Here is a 26,759-nt window from a genome sequence, read left to right as displayed (position 1 = left end):
GCAAGGACTTTGAAAGGTTGTCATCTTATTCCAAGATGACATATTCTTATTCCAATTCCTTATTCCAAGAACCCGGCAACCCCAGGGAGACCTGGTGGTTTTGCTTTCCGTATTTTTAAGATTTTGTCACAAGGTCTGATTCCCTGAGTTCACAGGATGGGTCAGGTTGGAAGGGACCACAGTGCATCATCTGGTTCAACCTCCCTGCTAAAGCAGGGTCACCCTAGAGGACATGGCACAGGATTGCATCCAGATGCGTCTTGAGTATCTCTAAAGAGGGAGACCACGACCTCTCTGGGCAACCTATTCCAGTGCTCGGTCACCCACACAGTCAAGTTCTTCCTCATATTCTGGTGGAACTTCCTGGGCATCAGTTTATGCCTGTTGCCTCTTGTCCTATTGCTTGGCACCATCAAGAAGAGCCTGGATACATCCTCTTGATGCCCTCCCTTCAGACCTTATGGTCCCCCTCAGCTGCCTCTTCTCAAGGCTGAAGAGGCCCACCTCCCTGAGCCTTTCCTCATAAAAGAGATGCTCCAGTCCCTTGACCAATTTTGTTTCTCTAAGGACGTCATTCCTACACTACCATCGCTGATGTCAAAATCACTCTGGTGAGGGTCCCAACCTGCCAAGGGGCTTTAAAATAACCTCTAAAAAGCCGCAACACACACTGCTCAAGATCTATCCTTGAAACCGCCCGGGCTTTAAACGCAGTTCCCCCCTCGCACAAGGGGGGACGCAGAACGAGCGGCTCGGCTCCCCCCAGCAAACGCCCGCGCTCCCAACCTCGAGAGGATGCACACGGAGCCGGGAGAGGCGGAAGAGACGGGGCGGGCTGAGGGGCGGTGGCACCGGAGGCGGGAACGTAGCCGAGCCCCGCCCGCGCTCCGCCCTCCGGCGCTGGCCTTCGCAGCCAGGGAAGGCCGGGAAGATGCTGGAGACGCTGCGGGAGCGGCTGCTGAGCGTCCAGCAGGACCTCACCGCCGGGTGGGTATCGCCTACGGCACCGCGGGGCTGGCGGGGGGAGCGGGAGAGGGGCCCGCGTCGCGCAGCCCGGCCGGGCCGGGGGGGCAAAGCAGGTGACCGGGTGGCGGGGAAGGCGTGGACTGGCACAGGGAAGGAGGAAGAGGAGGAGATTGCGCAGACGGGACCCACTGCCGGGGGTGGTCTGTCACCCGCGGTGTCCTCCTGTTTGCGGGGACAGGCTGGAAGCGCGGCTCCAGGGTCCCGTATCCCCCGTGTTCCCGCCTGGGCTGGGCGGCTGATGGCGGGCTGGCGAGCCCTGCGGTGCCGCGGGCGGCTCCGGGGAGGAGGAGGAGCCGCGGTGCCCGGGAAGCAGCTGCGGTCAGGGGAAGGAGGGAGAGAGGGGCAGACAGACCGCTGTTGTGAGAGAAGATGTGAATGGGGTCAATTAGCGCGCTTGAATTTTTTATGAAGTAACCGACCTTCAAGGTTTTATGGATCAGTGTAATCCCTTAAAGAGCGTTGCTGGGCTCCGCTTGCTGTATGGAGAAACTTGCTTTTCCTTGGAAGATGAGTTACTGTCTCTTGGGGAAAAGAAGCGCAGGATAAGCAGATGGAACAGCCCCTCGCTTGCACTAAAAAAGTAGAAAGATATTCTTCCTATGTTGCCTCACAAGGTTTATTTGGATAGGCCCCGTGTCGATCCTGTTTTTAGTACAAGCAGGTGGTCCAAGTGAGTGTCATTGGAAGTCAGCGAGTGGCTGGAGGACAAGGTCATGCCTGTGCTGCAGAGCTGTTGGCTCATGATGAGCCATGGGGGAATATCGTGTTGTAAGCAATTACTTTTAAAAACTGTGTGGTCCTTGGCGATGTTAAGGCTGCCTTATAATACCCCTATGGTAAATATTTATATATAGTGAGGAATGTCTGTGTACCCCAGAAACTTAAAATAAATAGTTCATCGTGACTTACTTGTACCAGTGTGTGATGGTCAAGAGAAATTGATAGAAGAGGCTGCCAGTCAAACAGATAAATTGCTTACATGTTATCTGTCTCATCTTTTCAGACAGCAACTGAATATTAAACTGTCTTAAAAATACAGACCAAAGCATTGCTTTATGTCTGTCTGTGGTTTTTTTTTTTTTTGTTCTCAGAGGAGTTGATATCTCAGTAGTCTAAGGCTCTTTTGAAAAGTGTGTTTTTCACGTGGTGAAAGAGGACAACAGAAAGGTCATGACATGCCAGATCTGGTGATCATTTAACTCTGTGTTTCCATATATTGCTGCAGTGGAGTCAGTATGTTTCCATGTAGTCTCTATTTTTCTTTCTTCCTGGTGTTGTAATGCTTTGTCCTGAGACCAGTCCCTGATTTCATAATATCCATCTTTGTGTTTTGGCAGCTCCATTAATGAACCCTTGTTCCAGTGTCCCGTCTTTAAGTGGTATTTTCATCTGCGGTGTAATCTTTTTTTTTTGCCACTTGGAACCTGTATCTCAGAACCACAGTGGCAGAGACTGTGGAAGGCGTCTTTTTTTTTCCCTTTAGTGTCCCCATGTAGCCAGAACACAAGTTGACCTGGTTTGCCCCCTCTTCCTTCCTAGACCATGCAACCTCATTTCTTGGTGTTCAGGATTACTCTGTTCTGCACCCCACCAAAGTAATAATAGAAGTAACTTTGTGATGTTGAGATTTTAGCTTAAAATTGTAAAATTCTCAAAACACAAAGAAAGTATTTTTGATGTCAAGTTGTGGCCAACTTGTTAACTTCACATAAATGCTTGCAAAGTAGAACAAGTTGAATTTCTCGAAATTGTGAGGGGAAAGGTTTTCCAGGGCTTTTAAGAAAATAATATCACTTCCCAAGGAATAAGGGAACATGTATGTATGTATGAAAAAGATTAAATCTGGTTTGTATGGTTTAAAAAGAGCAGTTTGGAGTTATTAGCCATTTCTGTGGCCTCGTTCTTTGCTCAGTTGTGTCTGCTGTCTATTTCTGTGTGTCCTGAGAGCAAGGTATCTAAATTTTGACCCATTTACCTGTTAGCAGGCTTTTGCAGGAGGAGGAAAAACAACCAAAATGGATGCAGAGGACTGCTGCTATTTCAGGCTGGGATGCATAATGGAGAACATGGCAGCAGAGAAGGGCAAATTGCACAGCTCCCTTCAGCAGTGGGGTTCTTTCTCCGTGTGCTGGGGTTGTTGCTACTTGGCTTAGCTGTTATAAACAGTTCTCTGAGAGGGTGTGGAGACCTGCCTTAGCGTGTCTTTTCTCAAATTCTCAACCACCTATTTTGCTGTAGAGCTTTGAAGTTTCCTTTAGTTCCTTGAAAATATGTGGTGGTTGAGTCTGGGGGAGTGCTTTGGCTCCCCCCTTGAAGCAGCCTGAATGTCTGTATTTTAGGCTGTTTCTCAGTCCCTGGGTTACTCAGGATTACAGATCTCTCTGGAAGGTATCTTTGGCTCTCAAAGCTCATTTTCATCTTGCTTGTGTCTGTGTCATTTTATTTCTTCCTAATTCTTACTGTCCTGGACAGCTGTGGCTCCAAAAGGCCTTGAGATTGAGGACAGCCATTGCCTTGGTGGTCAGGGAATAGCCAGAGGTTTTGGTTCTCATTGTACTCACTGTACTGTGTCAACTCAACTAGCATATACAGGTTGTCCGAAAAAGAGTGGAAAGAGTTGGGGGGAGGAGGGTTGTTTGGTTGTTTTGGAGGGGGTTTTTTAGCTTTTGAGGAGCAAGATACCAGTCAATTTGAAATGGACCACGTGTGAAACAAGCCTCAGATATGCTCAGTAGCAGTGCACTGTGGTGATGCTGCTAGAGATTCTGAAAGCTGGCAGAAGAAAAGTTGAGCTTGTGCTAGTTTTGTGTTGGCAGACTTGTGGCAAGTGGGTACATGTGTATGTGTGACTGTCATGCTTTTCCTTGCCACGAGAGCCTTCCTGTAAATGGTATTCCTCAGGGCTGGATTGGTTATTTCTATGCAGGTCTTTAATTCCTGTCTGCTAAGGAAACTGTATCAAGAGATGGATGGCTTGTATACACAACTCCCATTAAACTTCTCATACTGAAATGCCTGATGCACTTCTACAAAAAATCTCAAGTTTTAGCAGCAGTGTCAGTGGAAGTAAATTCATATGAAGGTCTCCACAAAACTAAGTGAAATTTGAATTATTTGTGAAACAAGCTGAAACAAAATTAACTAATAGGCTGGAATTAACAGATTATGTGTTCAAACAATTTTTTCTCTCTTTTTGGCGTTGTAAATGTCTAATGGATTTGTGTTTTGATTTGTAGGTTGAAGACTTTGGGCGACAAATCAAGAGATGCAAAGAAAAGCAGGCAGAGGTACTTCTGAATGTCTTAATATATAGCATTTGAAGAGGCTCATTTGAAGAAAAAAAATTTGAAGAGGCTTATATATATGAGCCAATTACAAGATCATTTGCATATAACTTTACTATTTTGACAACAGAAAAGCTTAACCAAAGCAAATGCTTTGCTTAATAGAGCCTTCATTGATAGGCCTAAGTAATTTCTAATGGCTGTCAATCGACTTATAAATTACTATTTAAATGAAATGAATATGCAGTGTTATTGTAGTACCTCATAGAAGATTCAGGTTGCAGTACACTGAAATGTAATTGTTTGCAGTCTCTGTGAATCTCATGTGCTAAAATTGTAACTCAGAGGTTTTATAGTATAAAAACAGAAATAGGAGCCTTTTTGTTGTGGAAAATATGTGTGTAATGAAATACTTCAATTATCTGTTTTAAGAAGTTTTGAGAATTGTGCTGGTTTGGGTATTTTTCTTTCATTGTTTTGTTTTTTGTATTTTTTCAGTCCTCCGCATTTTAGTTCTCTGCTCGCTCTTTCAACCTCTGTAAGCTACAGGGAAAGAATACTTGATGTCTGGAAATGGCATCTGTGAGAGTTACTTCTTCAGATCAGCTGAGATTTGCTTTAGTGTCAAGCATGTTCTTGCTAGAACACACTATGTAGACTCAAATTACTTTATACACAAGCTCAGTGCTAAAAATAAAGCATCTGAAATGAACTGTCTTAAGTTCTGAATCCTGATGTTTTGGAAGTAAATTTTTTTTTAGCAAGACCAGTTTTATTGACAAGGCATGGAGACTAAGAATAGGGGAAAGTTTGAATAAAACTATTTTAGGCAACTGCCTTCTCTGTGTACTTCCAGTCCATAATATTTTGGTTCTTCTGGAGTACTGTAATAAATATCCATCACTTTTTGAGAAAAGCACTGGGTGAACAAATTGAAACAAGGGAATGCTGGGGTGGCTTCTGCTTTGCTGATGAAGTTCAGGGATAAACACAGCTTAGTTTGATTGTAAGGATGGGTGAGGCCATATGGATGGGAGCCAAGGAGAGGCCAGTAAGGGTGGTGTTGCAATGGGAGTTTGTCACTGACCCTCTGACCAGGGAGAGAATGATGTTTTCTCTAAACAACTTGGGGAATCCTCTTATCATTAAACCCCCTTTTTTTTGGGGGCCTATAGCTTCCAGCTGCTGGAAGGACAGCACATCAGGATGCAATCAAGAAGTGTCCTGGGAGGGTGTCAGGGATAACTTCTTGATGCCTCTTCATAACCTCTTTGGCATGCTGGAATAGCCTTAGGAAAGCCAGAGCTCACCTGGAATTGACATTTACAAGAGATGTCAAGGACAAGAAGAGCTTCTAGCCCTGCATAAAAGGGTAATAAAAGGCTGAAGGAAAACATGGGATTGGTGATGCATGGTGAATTACAGCAAATGTAGAGGCTGTTGAGTTATTTAATGCCTTTGTGGCTGACCAGTAGTGAATGAAGATAGACTGAAGATACTCAATCCATAAAAGCCCATAGGACCATATGTGCCAAGAGGTACCTCGTGAAAATCAAGAGGTACAAATTCCTGTTTCCCTGGGAAGAACGTATCCCCTGCAACAATCCAGACCAGGGCTGACAGGCTATCTGGGACATAGCTTTGCTAAAAAGACCCTGGGCTTCTTGGCAGACAGCAGGCTGAATGTGAGCCAGGGACATGCCTTGCAGCAGGGAAGGCCAAGAGCTAATAGGGTGGTACAAATAAGACCCAGACAGTGGGATTGAGGAAGGTGATTGTCCCCTGAATTCAGCACACTTTAACTGCCCTGTCCAGTTTGGTCCCCAGTGTGAGAAAGGTGTTAATATTCTGGAGCAATTTAGTGGAGGGCCACCAAAATGGCTGGGGCAGGAACTCTGTGTATGAGGAAAGGCTGAGGTGGGCAGTTGTTCAGCCTGGAGAATAGGTGACTTCTGGGAGACCTAGCAGCAGCCTGTCATTACCTGTGAAGTGGTTATTGAGGAAACTGGTGTGTGGTGGGAACACAAAAGGTGATAGGTGTAAGTTGAAACAAGAAATGGTCAGGCAGGAAAAGCTGAGAACAGCTTCCTGAGGAAGCTGCTTCAATCTCATAGCTGATCCTGATTTTAAGAGGGGATTGCAGTAGAAACTTCCTGGGATCCCTTTCCACCTTACTGGTTCTGTCACTTTTCCCTTACCTTAAGGACAAAAAGGTTTAATTTGTGGTAGTTGGGTTGGGTTTTTTTCCACTCAAGTTGTTTAGATGGTAGTGCAAACCAGTCTGTTTGGGTGATCTTCCAGGAGACTAATCTTGGATGACATCAAGATCTTCACATCCTTCGAAATGCCGCATTGTTAATTTTCTATAACTTATTATAAGATATCTTTATAATTCAAGCTGTTATTGATGAAAGTGTATGCATGGAATAAGAGATCATGAGAGCATTAAACTAGCAAAGGTTCTTTAGCTTAGTATTTATTTTTAGTGTAGGATATATTAAGTGCAATATCTTGTATTGAGGAACATGAACTTGTGTAGTAGTCTTTTTTTCCGAATATTTCTGTGCTCTGTTTTAAATTAAAATGATTTTTGTCCTGTATCTTTGTTAACTATACTTAGAAATTATTTCATAAAACTTGTTTTTAATGGACACAGTTGAAAAGAGGTAGGAGTAGGCTATCATAAAACAACAAGGGAAAAAAGCTTTGAAATATTCTTGTAAGATACACTGTGTAATGCATTGTACACCAAAATTGGCAAAATGTTTGTCCAAGTAAGAACAGTAGGAAACATTTCTGTGCTCAGCATATCTGTCAAGTGCAACTGTGTGCACACATTTTTTATAACAGCCTTCTATTATTAATGATTTTGTATATTTGGAATTTGTTTTACAGAACTGTTCAATGTTTGCCAGAGTTTTCTGCTGGAGTGGAATTACTAAGCAGGTATGACCTTCCTGTCCTTTATTAGTGTCTGCTTCCTGTATTAGATTGAGAAAAGGAGAAGAAAATCAAAGTGTTGCTAATAGGTTCTTGGATGCTCTGCAGTTAGTAGTGTGGAGTGGTTACCAAATGACTAATGTGTTTAAAGCTTGCTCAAGCCTTAAGTGCTGTCATGTTAATGAAACTGAAATTCTGGAGGAAAAGCCACATTTGAAAGATGACTTTAGTCCATGTTCTAATGCAGAGGGTTGAAGGAGGCAAGCACTGAGCCCCAGTCTGTGGTCTCATAACTTAGACATGTTTGATATCATTTCCTTCTGTCTTTTTTTTTTTTTTTTTTTTTAATTGGAAGGGGTATATGTATGACTACAGTTCTGTTAATTTTTTTCATTTTGTTAATGAACTTGGATTCCAAGTAATGTTTAAGGCAGTGTGTTGTCTTATGAGTATTGCTGGGTCCATTTAGCTTTTAATGCCAGCTATCAGGTTAAAGAGTATGAATCACTTTTTCTTTAAAAGACATTATTTCTCACTGCATATTTGTCTTGGCAGAACAGTAAGTACTGGAAAGATTTACACAGCTTTTTAAGCTGTAATTTCTGGTAGTACCTGTAAATAAAAGTACAGTGACATCCATGAATTCCTTGGTAAGGAGAGCACAGTAAGAAAAGTAATTTATCTTTTCTTCAGATATGAAGATGCTTGGGCTGCCCTTCATAAAGGAGCCAAAGATTGTGCAAAAGCTGGAGAGGTAAGAAAAAATAATGCCATGCTTGAAATATTCTGAAGTGTGTAAATAATTTTAAACAAAAATTTTTAGTACTAGCGTACAGAGTTAATCTTGGCCCCTAGGTAAGCGCCCACACAGCCTTGTTCACTCACACAGTAATGTATGCAACAATGTAATGCTAACCTGAAATAATGCAATGTAAACAGTTGCAAGGATGATGTTGCATGTTACTGCTGTAGCTCTTTAAAAGCGGTGCGGGGTGGCTGGGAAAGTACAGAACGTATTTGGGGTTGAGGCACCTCAGTGGTTTGTGTCAGGGCAGGGGTGTTGCACTGACACTGTTCGCTGCCCACTCCTAGTGAACAAGGGACAGCAAGATTGGATTGCCCAGCTGAAAAGATTTGGGAAGTGTTTGTGTTTTCTCCTCATTTCATTCACTATTCCTGCCCTGGAAGCAAAGTGACAAGTAGTGTGGTTTATTTGTGGAATGAAAGGAAAGGAAACTTCTAGTAAGTATTACCAATGCATTACTCAGCACCAGGCTTTCAATTTCGAGCCATATTTATGGGGCAGTGTAATCTGGGTGGTCATGATTCAGAGCAGGACTGAGCTGTGGGGTTCTCTGTCCTGGCTGAAACCTTCACTTTGGCTGGGTACATACTTCCTGGCTCTCCTGTTTACTTAGGAGACTTCTCTGTATAGTTTTCCAACGGATAAGTAACTCACTGTGTATTTATGGTAAGAAAGAAAGTCTCTTATGTTCTTCTTTCTCTTGCCTAATGGAGTGGCCCTGCTTTTCCCTGCATTCTAGTGAAAACCTTCAGGCATTGGAGATGGAGTTCTCCTTGCCCGTTTGGCATGTTTTACTGCTCATAATGATCTTTTTTTTTTAGCCAGTCTCTTAAATGATGTGATCACAATTTTATAATACTTGCTATAGTTCGCTTTAAAAGCTGTCATTCTAAAAGCAATGAGAGGCTTCATATATATTAATCTAATATAACCTTATTCCCGCATATTATGGCTGCTTGGGAAAATGAGAACAAAAAACTTGAAAAAGACTGAAATTTTCTGTGAAATGCAGATATTTACTTCAGGCATAAGCCAGTGTATATATTGCTTATGGAGTTTTGTTTGTTACTTTTTTTATAAAAGTGGAAAATAAAAACTGTGTAAGCACAGAAGATTGGCTGTACCGTAGAAGACCTACAGGTGCACTTGTCCAGCGTCCTATTTCTTCTTACTTGTGCTGTCTTATTTATAAATGTTGAATAGAGAAGGAAACTGAAAATTTCAAGCTTTAATTGCAGCCTACAGTCTTACTATGTTAAATGGCAGATGTTAACTACCAGTTTCATGTACAAAATAGTCCTTTTAGATGATTGTCATTTCAGCTGCATTCAGTTATCTCCGGGCTGAAATGTTTGTGATGTTTGTCCCCATCTTATGGTGGCTTGGTTTGGGTTTTTTGTTTGCTTTACTGTTTTACTGAGAAAAATACCATATCTCAGTTTCCAAAATAGACCTGGCTTTTTTAAAATACGACTGTTTGGTGTTCTGAAGTGTTCCATTTCTCACTGGGCTTTGGAACAAATTTCCAAAACTTGTCTGGTGAAACAGGATGTTCTTTTAACAGGGATAGATAGCTGAGGGAATTTGCAAAAGATAGAAGTTGTTCTTTAAAAAGAATGGATCTAAAGTGGGTAGAATTGTAAATTTGAGGGCGTCTTTGCTCATTGCTCAGGCTTTTTCAGTTTCTGCAAATAAAAACTATAAAAATTGAGGAATTCAGAATGCAGATACAGCCACAGGCTGTAGTTGTGTGCAAGAGGAGGAGTGGGTAATGGAATTAAGAGCAGGGAAACAATAATTGAATCATGTCAATTATATGTAAGGGAAACACTTGTTACCTAAGATCTCTTGATCCTGGTGTTTTTCATAGAATCTGACCTATATAAGCAAAACTTTTAAGCAGTGTATCCTTTTCTCATTATCGTATTATGTAAGAAAAAATTAGGAAGAATGAAACAACAAAAATTGAGCTAATGTAGAAATGTGCTCATAAACACTTGGCACTACTGCAGTTTATCACAAGAGCGGAAGAGCAGTACTATTATAAAGGCAACTTTGTCATTCCTTTTACTTAATTTTCTAGACTATTTTGCACGTGCAGAGTTTTCAGTTTTGTTGTGAAGATGAAATTGGAATGGCTGGCAACATTAAACTGTTCATCTAAATATGCCTAAAATCGTAGCACTGCATTGTTGTTATTGTGCACCAGTGCAACCCTGCTGCCAAAATTTCAGGTACATCTTGTTTACAGTTAATAACATCCATAAAATACTTCCTGCGTTGATTAGTATATTGAGAAATAGCTTTCTGTCATATTTTTCTTCAATGCATTTTGATAGAAATATTCCATAATACAGGGGATTTTTTGAGCATGTTGTGTATTTACTTGAGAAGTGCACAAGTGGCAGTGCTGTGGGGTTGCTGTGCTGATCTTATGCTTCCAAATGTATTAATTATAAAAATTAGTCAAGATACTCATAAACAGGTAAATAAATTTGCAATTAAAGGCCCGTTTGTTGCAGCTGGTCGATAGTGAAGTTGTGATGCTTTCTGCACATTGGGAGAAGAAAAGGAACAGTCTAGTGGAACTGCAGGATCAGCTTCAGCAAATACCGGGTTTTTTAGCAGATCTGGAATGCCTCAGAACAAGCCTAGGTAAGTTCTTATAGACATAACATGCATTCAAGTTAGTACAGAGGATTAGGCTGTAGTTCAGCTGTTGTGAATGTTGTGGTTTTAAAATTTAATTTTACTTTCTATGGTAAAACTGTAGTTCTTAAACAAACTGGTTTTTTTAAAAGATCAACAAGTAGCAGTGGCTGCTCTCCCAGCAGTTAAAATTTTGTATGTGTCATTATTTGAAAAAAAATAATTCTGACAGATGTTTGAACAGCTGAAAAACGCTATTCTTGAAGTCTTAGTAAATTGTTAAAACCTTTGATAGTATGAACACTCATGTATATAGCTGCTTCTTTTGGAGTCTATGTAATTTTATATAATAATGTTTTAACTCATCATTTGGGGTGGGATGGGGGGAAATTTACCTGGCTAGGGACACTTTCAAGGCATAAGCCTTTGGTTTTGAGTAACTGTTGGTTCCAAAGCTAACTTCCATAGTTTGAATTAATATATGGGGTTAAGATATTCTGAAGGGATACCCAGCTTTTCTATAGGTGAATATTAATGCTGCCTTTTAAGATTAGGAAATACTTTGTGTTTGTTAGGTGGGTTGCAGTTTTTATAACTTTATCAAATATTAACCTGTTCATTTAATTTAAAGATGAAAAGGTGACTACTTTGGTGGACTAATTCTGGAACCTCTCATACAAAACTGTTGATTCACTGTTAAAAATTAAATTGGGAAAAAAATGTTGGGGACTCTGAGTCTCTGAAAATCTCTACCATAGCTGAGCCTTGAAAGGGGGATGCAGCATTTGACAAGCAGTAACCCTGTCTGTCCACAGCACGTCTCTTGATGCTTCCATGGAAATCTATACAAGGTGCATCAAATAAAGCTTAAAAAACCTGCTGTCTGCATATGGATTTTAAGTAGCTAAGTTCCCCAGGGACCGTGACTGCACTCTGCTTTCTTTCTGCTGCTGGGAAGCATGCAGAAATTCCTCATGTAATTGCAGCTCTGTTTTTTTGTGGGGTGGGCTGGATTTACATGTTGATGTGATGTGAAGAAAAGGAGGGTTCTTTTCTGTCTTCAGAGGCTAATTTCTCATTCTGCTATGGTCAGTGGACATGCACAAATCAGCTTTTGTTCCTAGGTAGGCCGGTAATAACTTTGCTATTTATTCTGAACCAAGGAATGTATTCCAGCTTTTATTACAATTTTCTTATATCATTTTGTTTAATAAGGCTTTATCATCTGTGCTAACCATTTAATATTGCCTTTTTGAAAAAAAAAATTCTAAGGAAATAAAAATTGATATAATGTTTTATTAAAATACTGGTTTTAATATCATTGTACAGTCCACTGATAGCCCAAAGATAAACAATATAATAGAAAGCTAATGGAATTGCCTTTATAGCTCATAATGGCAAATGCTGTAAATCCTGATGAATTTGGGCTACCTTCTGATTCCTAATACAGCTTTATGAACTAGAATTAATCTCACTCTGATTGTAGAGTTTCTTGGAGAGGTGTATCTCTAGATATTTCTGATACTGCAAAAGTAGGATTTAAGGAAGCATTCAGCAGCCTGCTCAGGGAAGCTAATGAATTTTGAAGTATACTGCTAGGCCTGTGAGATTTGAACCAAACCTTCTAGCTTTACCTTTTGTGTCAGATTTTATCTGTTTTATTGTTTATCTGGAGTTTCTTATTAGCTCCTCCTAGCAACAGAAATTTACTGCAATATTCTACTCACTGTTTCTAGTTTCTGTAACTCTTAACTAACTGCTTCGTATAAATGTAAACTGTATTCAGTTTTCCAAGAGATGACTATTACTCTGACTGTAAATTTTCAATATGAGTGAAACATTCTGTAAAAAAAAAAAGTGGAAATAGAATTGCAAAGTGCTGGGTTATGCATCCAAGATGTAATTTGTCTAACCTTCATCATTTCAACAAAATAATGGTTCTGTCTTGTGACATGATATGTTTCTAATAAATGTATTCATGCTTTCATTTTCAAAGTAGATAGAGGAGCCTGGCTGCTTTTGGTAAAAGAAATTTCAGATAATGGAAATGAACCTTTTTAGTGACCTACTTAAAATTGGTATGACTCATGTACAGATTCTTCAGCTTTTGCTCTGTATTACAAGACACATTTTTATTAGCAATTATAAAGTTCTTTAGCTTAGATATTCATATTATCAGTCATTCCTCACTTGAAGTAAAAAGTCTGTGTCTTCATTTGATAAAATTATTGTATTATGCAACGTCTTGTAGCTGCTATTGAGAACTTTGAAGAAAAAATTACTCTCATGTAAAAGTGAAAAGGACAGTTACTGCCCTTTCAAAGTGCAAAATTGGAATCGTCACTTAAGGCAGTTTTTATTTGAGATGTTGTAGAAAATACCTGCTCACCGATATCTGACATACCTATCTTAATATGAAATACGTTTTATGTTTGAGCAGTGGCATTTTGCTCAAACATCTATTTTGATTTCAGCAAATCAATACACACAAACATTGATTCAAATCCAGTTTTTCTCCTTTCTTTTTTTTTTTTTTGAAGATCAGATGTTAAGCATTAACTGGATACTAGTTTTGGAAAGACTGGTCCTGTACATAGGTGACAGATCCAACATAGGTTGGAAATATTTTACTGGTGGGACTGGGAAGAATATAAGGCTGGGGGTGTATTTGTGGAGATAAAAGCCTTTGCCTCTTAGTCTTTAGGGGGTTTTTTTGAAGTATGGGCTAGATGGGTGTGAAAATCCATTGGAGAAGCAGGACCTTTTGCACTGCTTAGAAGAAGTATCCTTGTTTATAATCTTGAGCAGAAAGTCAGTCTTTTTTATTTCAGATTGTGTATCGAGTATGAAAGTTGCCATTCTCTAGCTTTGCAAAATTCAGTCTAATTTTTTCAGAATTTGCATTTATCGTTTACTGAGAAAATTCCGGAAAACATTGGGAAGATTTACATAAAACCAGGGAATTCAAATAGTATAGTGTAAAGATAGCTGTGTTCAACAGGGAATTTCTCCTTAGGCTCCAGGGCACAACACTTCAGCAGAGAGGTAGAGATAGATATGTATAAAAGGCATACATTTGGTGCTGTAAACTTGGAGATGTCTGAGGATTAAATACACAAGGAAAAGGATCCTAGGGTACTTGCAATGTAGCTGCAGCAACGAAGCTGCTTTAACTTCATGTAAGTGGTATAATACTAGCTGGGTTTAAGATCTTTTCTGTAAAAACAGATAAAAATTGAGCACTAGTAGAACTGTAATTATATAAAGTTCTTTCCTTTTTTTGTGGCAGTTAAATTGAACTCTTTCTGTTCATATATGTCTTTCACTGCTCATTTTAAGCTTTTAGTAATATCTGCCCCTGTGCGGCCTAGAGGTAGAGGGAACATCTTTGATGTAATTGCTTCCATCCTTTCTGCTTTTTACCTTTTAGTCAGGAAATAAATGAGCTTTGTAGAAATGTCTTTAATACTCCTGCATGGTTTCTGTTGTTTGAGTGGCTGGGACAGTGCAGGAAAGATACATCTAAAGTTAGTGGAAACCTGTTTTCTGACATACAGCTGTGATTTAGCTATTCTAACAAATTTTGTACTCATACAGAACTACAGATAACGTAGGTTTCAGTTAGAAAAATTAGTGGTAAGTTTAAATTAGGTACACTTTAGAAAGAAAGTGTTTCAGGTAAAAAAATTTGAAGTTGTTGTGTTCTCAGTAAGTACTTTAATATCTAATAGCTGGTAAACTAAGAAAAACAGTGTGTGCTGATGGAAGATAATTCAATGTAATGTCATCTGACCAAACTTGAAACATACTTTAGAAGAATTAAAACTAAAAGCTTCAAATAATGTTGTTACACTTGTGGTAATGTAAGAAATACAGGCTATAACTGGAGTGATGTGACCTAAAGAACAAGTTATTTTTTCCAGCTATCTAATAAAAAATACTATTTCTACCAAGTGTGGCATATTGCTATACATGAAAATTCTTAATCTAGAGGTAAATATATTTTTTAAAATCTGAAAAAGATTTAGAGGAGATGGGGTTTTTTACAGCCTAAGTTTCAAATCAATTAAATCTGTGGGTTTGTTTAGTATTGCCTTTGTATGCACAGTGCATATATTCTCTTTTGGGTAAGAGAGATGTTAATTCTCAGCTGAAGCTGGTGCTACTGCACCAGAGCTTGTCTTCAAACTCTTATTGTGAAATGCAATTTTTCTTTCACTTCAGAAAGGAAAAAACTTCTGAAACCTGTGTTGCAGTAAAGCAGGATTGTTGCCTCCTGGTGAGATCTTTAGTGTCCATTCCTGTTCTTCAGGAGCACGGTGTTTTCTGCAATTCCCACTAGAGGCTGCTCAAATGCTAGTGCTAGGAATCAGTTGCTCTCTAGAATTCACTTTTCTTTATCTTCTTTATTTTCCTGTCCTTTGTTGTTGTCTTTTAATATTATTTCAATAGCAAATACAGCAAAGCAGGTGGTAGGTTTTCTAAGTGGAAAAAACAGTCGTTGATAGGTACCTTACAAAATTGTCTTCAGCCCTGCTGTGTTGGAGAATTTTGCAGATTAATAAGGGAGCAATCATTCTGAAAAGCAAGTTAGCACAATATAAGTATTTGGATTTTAATACACTCAGAGAAGTCCATTTCTTAAGCAGAAAGGGCCTGCCAATTATAATTGTAACCATGATACTACACTTTGAATGCATCAGGATTTTGTGAGAGAAAATTGAGTATGTGGTAAACAATGAATGTTCCACATCACAAGATGTAGAACTGAAAACATTTTTTTCCTCTCAGACTTGTTTCTGCATTAATTGTCAACTGCCTTTCTTTATTTTTTTTGCCAGTCCCTCCCCTGTCCCCTCAGTGATCTGTATACAGGCAAATAATTAAGGGAAATATTTGCTGATTATATGATTCATGTTTCCCTTTCTTACTGTTGTGGATCTTACTTGTTAGAGACTAAAAAAATCGTGTTAAGTAAGGTGAATATATGAATATTTACCCTAGGAAATTTGCTTATGAAGTCTTAACTTTTGCTTTTTTAGGGGAACCTTTTTAGGATGGCTATTTATAATGGAGCAATGGCTAAGGAAGTTGAAATTATGTGTAGTCCAAGATAGGCTTCAAGTAGAATGGCCAATCCAGAATGGAAGATTTGACTGATGCCTTCAGCTTACTGTTTCCTTCTTTTGAGCACTCAAAATACATTAACTTTGGCTGCTATTTGTTTGTAAAAATGTGAATTATTCTTGCACCTGCAATTTACTTTCTATCTGGTATAGGAGAAATCCTGGCAAAAAGACAAATAATAGTCCTGTAATTTACACAGTTCCATCCCAGAGTGACTAGCTGGCCAGGGTTTGGGAAGATAGTTTTTCCACTGTGGAATCCTGAGGAGAGAAATGAAATTTAGCACTAATCACTGTCAGGGAGAGTAATCCTTTGATACAAGATTCACATGGGTTAATTCAGATGAGGAGGGACCTCAGGAATTTCTGCTCAAAGCAGTGTGAGCTATGAGATGAGATCAGTTTTCTCAAGACTTGTCATAGACAAGATCTATTTGAAGTTGAGACTGAGCAATTATGTTTAAAGGTGAGATCTAGAGATGTGTTTGTAAAATAGGTAGATTTAATCGTAAAATTTACGTGTATGTAAAATAGGTAAATCTCTATATTTAGCTATCAGTAAAGGGTCTGTCTTCAGAGACATAAATACATATTTACTTATATTACCATGAGACCATGTGAAAGTTAAAATTCTTCCCGTATGCTTTACTTTTGCTTCATTTGAATAAATGGAGATTTGACTTGGCTTTGGTCAGCACGGCTTTATTCCTTGGACTGGTACTGTGTAGGAAGGGCTAAATTGACAGTCTGCTCAAGAAGGAAAAGTATGAGTCCTGCATGCTTCTCTTCCTCAAATATAGACCACAAACCTGTGAGACCACGATGCTGGGGCAAATAGAGTGGTTCAGCATCTTACCACAAGGGAACCTCAGGTAGATCTCCCTTCAACGTGGCTCTGCTGCCACTCTTTACTGTGGGATTTGGGCTGAGATTTGTTTATCTTTTGGAGCCTTTTATATGTGTGTAGTTATTACCGTGTTAATTATTTACCTTTACTAAATCCTGCTTCTGTTCAGGTGAGTTGTCTGTCTGTTGATGCAATTTGATATTCATACAAATATTTCTTATAGCCCAGCTAGAGGCGAACTTTGAGGAAATGGAGAATCATCTGCTGTGTCTTGAGGAACTATGTGAGCAGTGTGAATTGGAAAGATACAAATGTATGCAGACATTACAGCTGGAAAACTACAAGAAAACAAAAAGGTAAATAGAACAATTGTTATAAATAGAAATTAGCATATAGTATAAACCTTTTGTAATCCCCCCCCTCCCCCCCCGCCCCCGTATAGAGTATAATCCCTTCTATTTTAATCTTTTAAAGAAACAATAGTCAGGACATTGCAAATTTGTAGTTGATTCATTGAATGTCTTAGTGATGAATAAAGAGTACGTGTGTTTAGAAAATTATCACTACGTTGTTGTTAAGATGAAGTCATGTTTATTATTCTCTGCAAAGAATTGGAATAAGGGCTGTTGTTAATAAGCACAGATGAATTGATGTTTCTTTTAATCCCTTGCCCTGGTTTATGGATTTCTTTTTTTTTTCTCCCACGTACCTGACAGTTTAGGAACTGAATTTTCCTCTATCTTCCTTTCAGTTCCATCATATCATATCATATCATATCAGTGCCTTTCACTCTGTATGAAAGGTATTAATCTCCTGCCATTCTCTTACTTGGAAAACCAGGGCACTAATTCTTGGAATCGAAGTTCAACTTACAGCAGTATGTGTGAAAATTCTGAACTTTGAACTCGTGAGCTTCAGGTTTACCTAAAAGATAAAGTAGCAAGAGAAAAATATTAAGTGCTTAAATGACTTAAACTGTTGAGTTGCTTGATTTTTATTACTGCCAGTGCCAAAAATAGCCTAATATAAGGAGATAAGAAAAGCAGTATTACATTCATTATATAAATTAGGAAATGAGTTGAATTGAGCAGTTTGTAAAAGACAGTGTCTGACAGCCTGTTAGGGAGGGGTGGGTAGATGTGGGTGTTGACTGACATGGGGATAACCAGGTTATTTGATCTGTCCAGGCAGGAGTCCTACTGTTAGCCAGGGGAAGCACCCTGGCACCCTCCTTGGTTGTGGAAGCAAGTTTGATACATGTGGTAAGGGCAGAACAACTGGTTTGTTTCACAGTTCTGATGAGGATGTAGTGATCAAGAGCAGGACTGTGCCAGACAGCACTGGCCACATTTTGCTTAGCTTATCTGTGTTCTTTTTCTTGACCTTTCTTGCCATTTTTGTAGCTCTTTCTATTTTTATGTGTTCTTTTAAATCCCAGTCTTTTCCCAAAAGACCTATTCACCCCTGATTACTTTTTCACTATTGGTCCTCATGTATTATCTAGGGAATCTTAGCCTTCTGTGGTGTTACAGATCCAGTTACTGAAGGAGTGCTGGTGTTGTAGGTTCTGCCTCCAATACCTTACAGCTTCCCCTTCAGCTTTCTGTGAAATTTGGCTGTTTCTCACCTAACTCCCCTTTAAACACCTGTAAAATCCAATCATCCCTAGTGGTGCTGTCTGTGGCTTTTGTCAGTATCTTATTATGTTATCTGTCACATCTGGCAATTCCTCATGTCATGTCCCTTTAGTTTTTCACATTCTGTTCAGTTGTCTTAACCTCAGGACAGGGCCTCAGCAGTAGTCTGTAATATTCCTGCAGCCTGGATTTTCACTTTCCCAGGTCAGGGCAATTCCATATTCTCTCTCCAGGAAGAGTCAACAGCAGACAGTATGGCTGAATATTCACTTGTTCAGACCTACTTGAGTAATCTAAATATTTAAGGATAATAATTCCAAAATTCTAAATATGTGCTATTGAACCAAATAACATGAATTTAAAATGTGTATAAAGCAACAGATTTGGTCCCAAATAATAATCTTTCTACAGTTTTCTGAGTGGATTTTGTTCTCTCTGCCATCCTTGCTCCCTTTCCCATAGCCTCTGCTTTCAACATCAAAATAAAGTGTTAAACCATTGCCTGCTCTGCTTAGTAGTATCTAATCAGTTTTATAAATAGAATGCTAAGCAAGCTACTTAGTGTAATTATAAGCTGATTACATTTGGTCAGAGCTAGCAAAACAGGAAGAATACAGGTAATTTCTGGTTGATCATTACCACTGTATTTATTGAGGTAAGAAATTAAGTGCTAGCTCAATTACAGGAAGGACACTTGCCACTGTAGGTACTTGAAGAGTGAGCAGCTGGTTAACTTGACGTGAGTGTGATTTGTGGTGTATGCTTGGAACTCGTGTCCTGTCTTCCTCTCTTTAGTGCTTGGGGTTTTTACTGTGATACCAGCTGAAAGAATCAAGGGGGGCAGGGTTCAGGAGTCTATGCTCTCTCTTTAGCACAAAAATTATTTTCAGGGACTGAATGGTTTTGTGTTTGAAAAAAAAAAAGTATTTCATGTATTTTGACAATATAGAAATGAAAACTGAGATGAATATGAACTCTAGAAATTCTGGTTATTTTAAGCACGTAACAAAACGTAATGTTGTTATAAAGTCACTGTAGAGCTTAGGCTAGAGGCTCATGTATTTCAAATCTTTTGAAAAAATCCTATATGAAAGACTTAGAAGAAGGTGCTTTAGGTCAACATTAAACCTCTGAAATGCAGCTTATGGTAACTGTGGGAACTTATTTTAATAAGTAAGTCTCCCTATTAAATAGAGCAACTTTATTTCAGTTCAAACAGATCAATTTTTTTCCCTTTTGTCATTGTGTTGAGTACTAATTTCAAAGTAGGTTCATCAATCCAGGATCTTTCCCAAGTTATTTAAAAGCCTGGTGTTTGGGGGGCCTGGGTTTTTTTTGTGAGCTTATCTCTGGAATTTTAGTATTTTCTTTTTTGTGTTTAAATCCATTGATCAGGGTACCAGTGCTGTTGTATGAAGTCTAGATTCTACCCTTGTTTTCTCTAGTTAGTCTGTGCAATTTTGGATGTATGTTAGGATTAAACCATGTCATTTTGTTTCCTGTCTTTTTTCATTCAAGCACAGTTCTTCTTCCCTTTCCTTCATTCTCCTACTGAGGATATTCTGATTGCAGAAAACCTTCTGTATCTCTTTAGTCTCATGTGGCAATTCTTGCTTCCCCAAGTGCACAGTGTCCTTTAGGAAGCACTGTCAGGAGCTCACTTTTGTGTCGTCTTTTTATGTGCCCTGAGTGGCAGCCTTGTGGTGTAAGATAAAATGTTTCTGACCTGAAGCTACACTTCCTATGAAGCTCTTGGTACCATTTGTGTCCATTTCAGAGAGATCACCATGTTTTGAAAAACAGAAACCTCTAATTATTTTGGCAATTAAAAGGAGCTGCCCAACTATAGCATTTTGTAGGAATACATTGGGAATAGCAGAGTCCTTGTCATTGGAAATGAGTGAATAGATTTTACTGTGTGTTATTTGAGTTGAAACATAATTGTCTGAATGTTAATTTTTTAAGGACATCTTGTTTAAGACCCCTCTCTATTTTTCAGTATTTGTCAGCTTTGAGAACAGACATAGAAGGAAAATAAATGTAAAAATCTGAAATTCAAACCTTAGTGGGACTATTGTTTTTCCTTTTTGATGAGATTTAAACAAATGCTTTATTTGAAGAGAAAATGAGTCTTTAAATGTGTATTTATTCCTAATTTTTGTATTTTAGAGGTTTATTTGTGGTCAAATAATGTGTAACCCCATGCTTTCCTAATTAGTGCAGTGAGTGAGGAGTTGGACAGGTTGTCATAGTTTTTGTTGGATGCATTGCCATACCATGATGGCGCTTCAGTGCTTCTGGGGGAGAAGAATGTTTGATTTACTTTCTCATTCAAAAGAGTATAAAATTTATGGCAATAGCATTGCGTAGATCAGAGACGTGTGTAAGAACATGTCTTAGTTACTGTTGTTTTCTTCTATAGACTTTATTCCTCTTTTTAATTGCTTTGGGAACAAAAGGAACGGTAAGTGTTGTTTGGATGTAGATACGGTGGCTTATCTTAGCCCTGACCAACACAAACATTTGAAGAGTAAATTAAAAAAACTTTCCATATCTGTAGCTCTTGTTTAGATCCCATAGCATTCCTCAAGTGGCAGGCTAGAGCAGTACTCTGTACTGTACAGCATCCTCAGTGATGATTCCCTCCCACCTGGCAGTGATACATTTAAATTTTACCTTCATAACCCTTTCAAACTTTACATGTAATTTTTAAACTTAATTTTTTTTATGTAAAAAGTGTATATGCACCTTTGTTGCAGATGTTTCAAACAAGTATGTTTTTCTTTCTAACATTAAGTGTACTGTGAATTATTTCTGGGATCTCAGCTACATGTTTCATAGTTCTTATCAAAATTTTCGTCAGTGTAAATTTTCATCAGTGTAAATTTTCATGCCATACTCTTTTTGATCAGTCTCTTAGTGGTATAGATTTGGAGCTGCTACACCTCCATGTAACTGGGTACCTAAATAAACATTTTTGCAAGATTGGATGCAGAACTTTTATTATATTCAGGGCAGTTTCCATGATAGATGTGCAGTGGATGACTGGCTTTGAGTTTTCATGAGGCACTGTATAAGTTTCTGCACTTGTGCTGCAAAGATGTTTTCTATCCTTTTTCATGAGTTTGCATACAGCACAATGAGCAGCAAGTGTTTTCATGGTGATAACTGGCTGGAATTAATTTTATGGCCATCAGTTGTTGCACTTCTTTGGGCAGACACGCGGAATGAGAATTCTTATTGATCCTGAAGAGACTTGCACAAGCTTTGGAGGAGTTTCATGGACAATTTTGCTTCACTTTTTTTGTAGTTTGAAGGCTCTGAACTTTCTTTTGTTTGCAAGAACTCTTGCATTACAGTAGTCTGCATACGCCAAACCCAAAGGAGTGTGCTGTTTCATTATTAGTGAATTTTACTCCCATCAGTGCTCCCAGTATTTGGAAACATCGGGCAAGGCTGAACACACAGCAGATTTGAAGATTGCGGGGGTTTTGGCAGTTTTTTCTCTTATTTGCAAAGTGTGAATGTGCACTATAATTTATGTCACTTTTAAGTTGATTTAATTTTGCCCTTTCTCTGATGATTTTTGCTTGATACAGGGACACAATGACATTGTTACAAAGAGATTTGATGCTTACCTTCTCCTTATAGTCTTTGTTTTCTTTTGAATAGGCAAATAAAATATATTTTTCTTTGGCTTTTGTGACCTGTAATAAAAGACTGAATGTTTGTGTTGGATCCTCTGTATCCTGCAGCACCTTTTAATAATATTACCTAGAAAATGTTAAAACATTATGGCAATCCTGCATAATTTATCTCTACCTTTACGTGGTGCTTGTTAGTGGGCATAATCTGCAAATCCTGTCAAGCTGTTAATACCAGGCATTCTTTGTCCAGACTTACTGTACCAATAATAGGAACAGATGGTTCAGGGCTGCCTTAATCATCATTTTGTACCCTCCCTCACCTCAAAAATGCATTATTTATATATGTATTTAATTCATTGTGGCTAGTGGCAGAAGAACAGGGCTTAGGTGCTTGTCATTACCACACTAAAATTCATTCTCTGTGCTGTGCCTCCTGATAAATTCTGTGTTTCTTTGCTATGAATTATTTCCTGAGACCTTTCATAATTCCTTTCCACTTGCATTTAAAGCAAATTCTTTTAAAAGTAGCTTAAAAAAAAGAAAGTATTAAATGCATTCATTGGCAACTCTTCTGTGAGGGAGATTTTGCATTCCTACGTCAAAGGGATATGTTGAGGGTGCCTGAAGAAGATACAAGTGGTAACTTCTCTCTGGCACAATTGCATTTGTGCTGCATGGAACCACATTCAGAATTTTAGATGAAGATTGCACATGGAGTCACAAGCTCTTTGTACTTACTTGTTTCTGTGAATTAGGGTTGTACTGTATGTCACTTACTGAATAAAGCTTGGCCAGTTTTTAAATACTGTCATTCTTCTTCTTTTTAACGCTTTTGGGGAAATTGATGAACAAGTTAAATGAAGGTCTGCAGTTTCTTGTGTGGCTGTTTACCAAAAACAGGTTTGCAGGAATTCCATCTTTTTCTCGAAGAAATTGGTGGAGTTGATGGTGGAGGTGGCCTTTGGTGGTGGAATTGTTTGTACCTTCTCTTCAACTTCTCTTACATTCTTTGTAGTTTCTCAAATTGTAGCTTCTCTTAATTTTCTGTTCTCAAAAGTCAGCTTTAAACTTTGGTTCCTAAAATTTTCATTGTATGATAAAAACAAACTGTATTGATACATGTAGGTTTTAGTGATCCAATGACATTGCATACTAAGATAAAATTTAAAAAAAAAAGAAATTTAAAAACTGTCCCTTTTTTTGGATAACGACAGGATGAAAGCAAAAGCATAAAAACTGTCCTGTGCAAAATCTTACATCTGAAGGCATCAGCTTTTAGAAGGAGCTAAGCATTTATTCCACATTTAACATTCCATTTTGGAATGGTTCCAGTGGTAAATGGTCTGTGTCAGTCTCTTAGCAGAGGGCAACACTTGTTTTAATGGTTTCACTTCTACCATTTTCTTACAGTTTTAATGCCATCTCCCTCATGTTTACTGTCCTTTTGAATGATAGTGCCTGGAAGATGACTCCTAGTGTTCTTAATGAAGATAACTATTTGTTTCATTTTTCAAAACATCTTAAGAGTAATGCTTTCACTGTACCCTGAAACTGCTGAATATATTAGGGTAGTATTTGGTTTTGGTTGTATTTATTAACTTGGTTGCCGGTTAATGTCGTTTCTGTTAAAAAAATTCGCTGTTCCATCTGCTGGACTGAAGTTAATGTAGAAGTTTTTCTGGAAAACAGACTTCAGCTACTTCTGTATCTGCATGAGTATGGAAGCGAAAAAATCTCCATTGCAATTTTATTTAAATGCCTTAGTTCTCTGTTCTTCTCTTTCAGTGGATAAAATGTCACTTTTCATGATGAAGAATGCTGACCTCTCTTCAGTGTTTCTTCAAATGAATAGAAACCCTGGCCTGCTGCTCAATTCTAACAGTAGTTTAGTAATAGTGTTAGTTTTTACTGATTTTTCAGTACTTAAAGGCTTTTCATTGCTTCAGCCTCAAGCGTATTTCAAAGTAGTAGTTGGCCTAAGTATCTCAAAGGGGTGCTCAACCGATCTCAGGGATGGGGAAAACAGTTTTGTGTCGGGATTGACAAAAGTGATAATCCTAAGTACAAAAAAAAAGGACTTGAATTATTTCTGTGCACTGTGCTAGTGACACAGGTTTTGAGTTCTCAGTTTTTTGGCTTTTAGTTCTGATGACATCCAGAGGAAAGTCCCAGAGGAGACTTTCTGGTGGCTTTCTAGCTTACTAAAGCTTGAGTCAGGCTGTGGAAGGATTCTTTTTTCTTTTTAATATATAATTTTGAAAACTTAGCTGTACCAGACATAGCAGAGGAAATGCAGCATTTCTCACTTTTTGGGTTGGATCTTGTTAGGTGCCATAAATATTTTTAGATTAATTTGCTGATAAGCATCTATACTTTCTTCAAATGTATTTTTTGGTAAATAGTATTTACAACCCAGCATTTATTAACACATATTATTGTAAAATCTTTTAAATTTAATCCTCAATTTTTACCATTCATATGCTGTCTTGATACTGTCTTTTGTTTATATATGAGTCTAGTAGTTGGAATTTACTGACTGTTACTTTTAGAGCTAGTGTTAAAAAATTGTTCCTGACATTCATTTATGACTTTTTTTGCTTTCTTATCTGCCTATTCTTTTCTTGAGGATAAAATACGAAATGGTCAATTCTGACTGCTGACATCTTTGTAAAGAATGTGGTCTTTCTGTAGTCTCCTAGATATTTAACTAAATTCCATGATGTTTAGTTACACTTAGGAAATTGATCTTAGTGTTACAGCCCTTTGCAAGATACTGTAGAACCTGAGATTTTTTTTTTTACTGTTGCTAAAGAAATCAAATTCCATTTGATATCAGTAACTTAGAGCCGGACAGTTTTGCCTCCTGGTCCTCCCATATTATTCTTTCTGGATTTATTTTTGTTTGTCAGTGATACCAGTGCAATCTTCCTAGTGTCCATCTCATCTGCTCAGTGACTAAAGCAGGGTTAATCCAACAATGCAATGAAAAGCCTGAGGGGAATGGGAAAGTCCTTGGGAATTTGTATCTGCCTTCTAAGTAGATTGTAATTCTAACTGGTCATGTCAGTTACTCTGTGGGACAAGTCATATAGTGTAGGTCGTTTGTTTCACCTGTTGTCTCCATAATTATATCTTCTCACCACAAACCCTGAATCTCAACTTTTCTGTAAATGAAGAAGTTGAGACCACAGACAGTGTCGTCATTAGAACATTCCAGGTAACTTAAAAACTGGTAACTGTGTTTGACTCGTATAGAATTTTACAGACCAATTAAGTCGTCGTTCCCCCCCCCCCCCCCCCCATTTTATGAAAACAAGCAACTGGAAAGGCAGGGATTAACATTATTGCCTCTATGTGTGGCCAGATAGTTTTCATGGATATCACTTGGGTGATCCTGTACAGCCTCTTGCATCTCAGGAAAGAAGCTGGGATTCGTAAACTGCTCTGCATGCAGAATGAGATTACTTTTGAAGTGTCTCCATGCCTTTATAGCCTGGTTATATTAGACTGTAGCCTGTTATTTTAGCCTTTTTTTCTTGCTCAGAGATGCTGAACTTCATCTTTCACTGAAAAGAGCTATTTATATTGTAATATGCCTCTTAATTCAGTCCTTTCTTCTGCAAGCTTACTGTTAACTGTAAAAAGGTAAAATGTATTCTTCCAGGAGTAACTAGCCAGGTTTGTTGTCAGTAACCTGGAGTTTAGTAGCCGAAGAGCATATAGTCAGATGCCAGGTAGTTGTATTGATTAGTGGTCAGACTCAGCATGGGAGTTCCTTGAATCCTGGACAGATGCTGAGCAGCCCACGCTGGGCTTCAAGAGCTTTCATGTGTAGCAAGGCCAGAGGCAAGGTAGGTGTGTATTTTTCTTCTAACAGTAGTGGAAAGGGTTATCTCATCCATCTGTGCAGTTCATGAATGTTCTTTTGGATGAAAACTCTTTAAAATCCAGGAGCATTTCCCTATGGAGTGTTTTCAATTGCCTTGTATGTTTCTTCCTGCTTGTCTTTTAACCTTGCTTTGAAGGCCACTTTTCCAAAACTGTTTTCAGTTTACTCTTTTTCATTTTAATTACTCTCACAAATTGCTGTTTCTTTATATTGTCTGTGTTCCGAATATGTAGTTCAATTCTTAACGTGAGTTCAGTGTATTCTGCAGATGACTTTTTGTCTCTAGACTCTTAGAGAAGACATAGGAGGTATCTTCTTTCTGACAGTTTATCAATAAATACAAAAATATTTATTTACTTATAAAGGGGAGAAATGTGATACTGTTATACATTTTTTCTGTACATCTGTGTGCAAGGTCTTAATTACCCAACTAGAAAATGTACTGATATCTTCTTAAGCCATCTGTTTTTCCAATATCATTACAAGTAAGTTTCCTTTCCACTTTTCAGTTTAGTGTCATGTTCTTACCAAGCCTGCCGATAAATGAGATATAGGATTAAAATTTTAAAACTTCCAAGTTTTTATTTGTATAATTTGACTTAATAAATAAATTAAAAAATCTTCCATGCTGCTGATGCTCAACATGGTTTCAATAAGCATGTACGTTAGTATATAATTCTAAATGGAAGTTTTATTGAAAGTCTTTTGAGAAACCACAAGATGTGATTAATTCATGCGATGTAAAATAAAAATCCTCAGTCTTTGAGTCTGAATTGGTATGAGGATACTAGGAAGTACAGATCCTTAAATTTTGAATCTGTATTTTTACTGTATGCTAATCATAGATACTTCTAATTTTCAGAGGTATGTGTTGGAAAAAAGTTTTTGTCAAATATTAGTTTCCAACTT

The 26,759-nt window shown here is 38.3% G+C and overlaps 1 protein-coding gene across 2 annotated transcripts in view; it reads left to right on the top strand.

Moving 5' to 3' along the window:
* The first annotated feature begins 880 nt into the window (after positions 1-880).
* Positions 881-26,759, top strand: part of DTNBP1 (dystrobrevin binding protein 1) — a 64,842-nt gene continuing 38,963 nt past the window's right edge. The window contains exons 1-6 of one of the 2 annotated variants that reach the window (XM_032114885.1): positions 881-987; positions 4,263-4,313; positions 7,206-7,256; positions 7,944-8,004; positions 10,578-10,710; positions 16,901-17,033. In XM_032114885.1, coding sequence (XP_031970776.1) covers positions 932-987; positions 4,263-4,313; positions 7,206-7,256; positions 7,944-8,004; positions 10,578-10,710; positions 16,901-17,033 — 485 coding nt within the window. In that variant the 5' untranslated portion in view covers positions 881-931. Of the gene's footprint in view, positions 988-4,262; positions 4,314-7,205; positions 7,257-7,943; positions 8,005-10,562; positions 10,711-16,900; positions 17,034-26,759 lie in introns of both variants that reach the window. The other variant, XM_032114878.1, reaches the window with a different exon arrangement.

Source organism: Corvus moneduloides, chromosome 1 (assembly GCF_009650955.1).
Source record: "Corvus moneduloides isolate bCorMon1 chromosome 1, bCorMon1.pri, whole genome shotgun sequence".
In the NCBI taxonomy this organism is placed as follows: domain Eukaryota; kingdom Metazoa; phylum Chordata; class Aves; order Passeriformes; family Corvidae; genus Corvus; species Corvus moneduloides.
This window is presented reverse-complemented; position numbering and strand designations above follow the sequence as displayed.